Consider the following 4792-nt stretch of genomic DNA (forward strand, 5'->3'; position numbering starts at 1 on the left):
ATAACAACAATGACAGCACCACAAACATCTTGAGTGGCGGTCCTTAGTTGAACCCTCTCGTCAGAGCGCTCTGGACAGTGTCGCAGCTCTAAATTTCTCTGTCAATAATACCCTCGGGCAGTAAACTAGGAGATTTTCCGCCCAGTCACCTTTAATCTGAGCCAGGACTCCCAATCTCAGTTGGAGCAAAAGCCTTAAGAATCGTACCCGGAATGAACTTCCACAAGTAAACTATTTTGTCGAATTCACCTATGTCTTTGGTGTAGCAGTTAGGCGCTTCACCGTCTCCTGCAGGGGACTGAAGTTCGATTCTCGTGTGGGTAGAATTGTTATCGAGTGTCTTGGTCTATGTGCTGGGACGTTCTAACTTTTCAGACCAGTATGACATTCTTCAGTCTCAGGAGACTATGGATCTGCGCCGTAGGAGATTTCTCGAGAGGAGCGCTTGCTGTTGCTGAACAGCAGACCAGTACGGCCTGACATACAGGGTCAAAGCCCGTCTTCCAAAAGATTTAAATTGTGTCCCCAAAGGCGTAAAGCAACACGTTCAATTTAAATGGACGAATTCTACTGGGAAGTCGTTGGAGTTGTTGTTATTGATTTACGGCACGTCAGCCTGATTTCATTGATTCGGGGGAAAATTTGACATTCCCTATCAGGGCCACGCAAGCTGTATTAGATACATCGCAGCAGAAAGACATAAATACTTAGAAAATGGCTTTCCTATTATAAGAATGGAACATGCGTCTCATGCGAACAAGTTGAAAAACCTACCTATTACACCACAGACACTGGTAATCCCTTTCTCACTGGGTAAACTAATTCACGTATTCAAATTTTAAGCTTTCGTATCAGTACCAATCAACCCCCTTCTCCAAACCCACCCACCCCACCCCCAAAAAAAAAAATAAAAGAGAGAAAAAAGGGGAAAAAAATCCTATGTCTGATGTATCTCTTACAAGGCGTAGCTGTGTTGAGGGACAGGCGACCCGTCTATAAAACATTAAACACCAAAAGCACTTACTTCTGGCAAATTATATTACAGTACTTCACTTGTCGTCTGCCAACATGGCCGTATTCGTCTGTCGTTGCTCCACACCTTTCCACAACAGTACTGGCCATAATCAAAAATCGAACCGGGACTCACTACAAGTATAATACTTGTTACAGTACTTCTTATACGGTAAAATACGTGAACCCTTCAGGTATATGTGTTAGTCGCTGTGATATAGCCAGTTGACAAATCAAGCTTACTTGTAGTGGAGCTCAGTTCAAGTGTCAATTGGTTCAAGTTGTTCAAGTCCAGATTACTTTTCATTCTCAGTTCTGTATCCTAACTATCGATCAAGTCTAGACCGAAAATAAATTTCTGAAGGTCGTTTAATCGCACCATATTGATATTTGTAACAGCTGGTATCAATAATGTTAACGATGCCATGCATATGCCGGTAATATCATTGTTAATTAATCAATCAATTTTTGTTTTAGCTCAATGCCCCTGGAAGCTAAGAAAAGGTCTTAACAAATAATAGGATAATGAGCACAGCATGCCTCTTGTCAGTCAAATATATGTTTTTTTCTTAAGTTTTTTTCTTAAGTTTTTTTTTAAAGACGTCTTTGGTCTAAATTTTAACCTGCTACGGTCAGTTCTACGTTGGCCCCCAACTATTCAGTTTCGTCTGCCTCATAACGCAGCACAAAAAAGCACTTAATCACCTCACTGCTTCGAGTTTCCAAGAGCGCGTCTGTCTCCGGGGGAGCTTTTAAATTCTAAAACCAGATCGATATCTTTAAAAATCAATAATGATATTGTTAAAGAGTTCGTTACATTGAATAGGCATTGTAAAGACGGGGGCTATAACGTCTCGTACGCACATACAGTCCGAAACAACAGTTGATTCAATAAGAACTACACGCATTCTTTTTAATCCAAATATTGATAGTGTGATATCGTAATAATTCATAATTCCAGTTACAAACAAAGAATTTAATAACGTTTACTGATTATAGTATCCGTATAAAGAAAAAGAAAATAAACTAGCATTGGGTTAGGTTTTTAGGTAAAAGCACTTGTTAAGGTTTGAGATATTCAGTTTGGGGAGGGAGGGAGGGAGGGAGGGTGGGTGGTAGGAAGTAAGTGCGCCTGTAAAATAAGTGCATTCTGTCAAAAGTGTAAACATGCTCAATTCTTTTTTTAGTTGTAATGAATAAGAAAAGGGGGCTCATTTCCATATTTCATAGAATGAATGTTGTTGCTTGTCTTTTCAACTTGAAAACTGGTAAAAACACAATGGAAAATCTGTTTGAATTATGAGGTCATGCATCAAAGCAGCGTGTCTTCTAAAGCCATGGAATGACCAAAATGCGTGTCCTCAATGAATAAACTTTAAAAAACTTGCATAATATGTCCCAAAAAAATAACAAAACATTATTTTGTCCCACAAAAATAACTAAACTAAGTTAACAGTTTCTCTAATCTAATACATCTGCGTAATATGACCTCTCAGGCCAGCCGTAAACCCCTCCCAGCAATTTAATATTGATCATCTAATATGTTGACATTTCCCCTATTCTCTCCTCTATAGACGCCTTGACAATTTCCAAACAATTTTCCAATTTCCTAAAGAGTTTAGTTGGGGTTTTTGTCTGTTTGTTTGTTTGTTTGTTCGTTCGTTTGTTTGTTTGTTTGTTTTTGCTCCCCCACCCCCCTAAAATCATAATAATTGCACATTTTTAAACGTAACTTTCAAATATCTGGCACGAAATCAAAACACGTGGCAAAAAAAAAAAAGAAAAAAAAAAGGATTTATAAATTCTCACCCAAACAACTTGCATACGAAGTCCACAATAGACATTCAGAGTACAGAAAGAATAAAATTAGAAGTAAAGTTCTTCTAATCTAAAGAACTGATATATGACCTCCTAAGCCAGCCGTAAACCCTTCCCAGCAAATCTCTATCTAATAAAGTGTTGACATTTCCTTCCATTTTCTCCCTCATAGATTTCTTGACAACTTTCAAACATTTGTCCTATTTCCTTATATGTTTAGTTTATTTTTGTTGGTGTTGTGTTTATTTGTTGTTGTTTTTTCAAAGGGTTTTCCCCGCTAGAATTATGACAATTACTACGACTTGCTGTGTTGACACCTTTTTTTTACGTAACTTACAAATATATGGCACTAAATCAGGACACGTGAACAAAACAAAAAAGCAACAACAAAGAAACAAAAAAGAAAGGAAAGAAACGGAAGGACAAATAAATATTCAACCCGAAAACTTGCATACAAAGTCAGAAACAAACTTTAACAGTACAAATAAATGAAAAAAGCGATTCTTCTAATCTAAAGGATTGACATATGATCTCCCAGGCCAGCCATAAACCCCTCCCAGCAAATCTCTATCATATAAAACGTTGACATTTCCCCCGTCCTCTCCCCCATAGACGCCTCTCATCACACCAATCACAGACGATTCGATCTGTCGGAACCGGGATCTGGGGGTGTAACCGTCCCTCACGGAACGACACAAGGTCACGAGGTCAGGGGTCAATGTCATGCGCTGCAAGATCGTCTCCAAACGCTGTGACCTCTGTCTGACCTCCCATTGGTCCGGCGTGAAAAAAGTGACCATGGTGTTGTTGGGTTTGTTGTTACCGTCACAGAGCTTGAAGTGGTGGACCTTGTCGTTGTTGAAGGTGGAGGGCGAGACGTACCAACAGACTCCCACTTCCGACAGGGCGTGTAGCTGTGGTTCTGTCAGATTGTGCAGTAAACTCAATAGCTGTGACAATATTGATATATGTTGTTTTTTCAAAGATGACGTTGCTTTGATCGTACAGAAAACTTCCTCGACAGATAAGCCAGTTTTTGGTCTACGATTCCGAACGTTGAATATCCTTTCATCAAGAATATTATACAGTTTTACCCCACAGGGATGGAGAAATATATCTCTTGACGTACTATTAAAGTGGCACTTATTATTCGAATTAATGATAAAAGTTATCAACATTTGAAAAATCCCGTCAGCCGCCGATTCTGTTTCAATAGTCTTTCCACAAAACAGTTTTTCTACCCAAAAACTAATACGTTGAATGTAGGCTTCATCTATACCAGCCTTGTAAAGAGGTAGCACACTCGCTTCACAACCAAAATAATCTTCATCTATGTCCAGAATATAGCCAGACGATTCTTCAATTTGTTCAAATTGCCCTGCTTTCAATGAGCGCATCAAGGCCGTCTCACTCACCACTTCCACACGCACTCTCATCTTCTGAAGACAACCGGCTTGGGTTATGTTTGTTCCTAACATATCTCTAGGCTCTGACGAATTAAATCTATAACAATAGTTGTACCTCCCGTCTCCTGCAAGCCCCTTTGATGGTGGAGAATTTAAAGCTGTGACGCAGAAACAGAGATCAATAATTGGTTCTGATCCATGAGCGATAGGTCGAAGCCAGGTTCCGGTAGTGACGTCAACGATCATGTGGTCACTGTACATAGTCTTTAGGTTTTCCTCCTCGTCCCAGCTCGGCCAGATCCAAACAATTCTGGAGAACATTCCAGACAAAGATGCCGCCTAATTTGAGAGAATAAAATTGAAAAAAAACACGTAAAATATAAAAGCAATCCAAGATAACTTTCATTAAAATTTGATACATATGGACCCTAAAGCATTCTCCATATATCCCTAATGTTGGGTAATAATGGTGCTCTGCACCACCACCACCACCACCACCACCACCATCATCATCATCATCATCATCATCATCATCATCATCATCATCATCATCATCA

General features: G+C 39.4%; 1 protein-coding gene across 1 annotated transcript in view; it reads right to left on the reverse strand.

Annotated features, from left to right (window-relative positions):
* Positions 1 to 1973: 1973 nt before the first annotated feature.
* Positions 1974 to 4792, reverse strand: part of LOC118478692 — a 6886-nt gene continuing 4067 nt past the window's right edge. Inside the window, exon 5 of the mRNA XM_035972784.1 lies at positions 1974 to 4574. Coding sequence (XP_035828677.1) covers positions 3336 to 4574 — 1239 coding nt within the window. The 3' untranslated portion in view covers positions 1974 to 3335. The remainder of the gene's footprint in view (positions 4575 to 4792) is intronic.

This window comes from Aplysia californica, unplaced genomic scaffold, assembly GCF_000002075.1.
Source record: "Aplysia californica isolate F4 #8 unplaced genomic scaffold, AplCal3.0 scaffold00024, whole genome shotgun sequence".
Lineage (NCBI taxonomy): Eukaryota > Metazoa > Mollusca > Gastropoda > Aplysiida > Aplysiidae > Aplysia > Aplysia californica.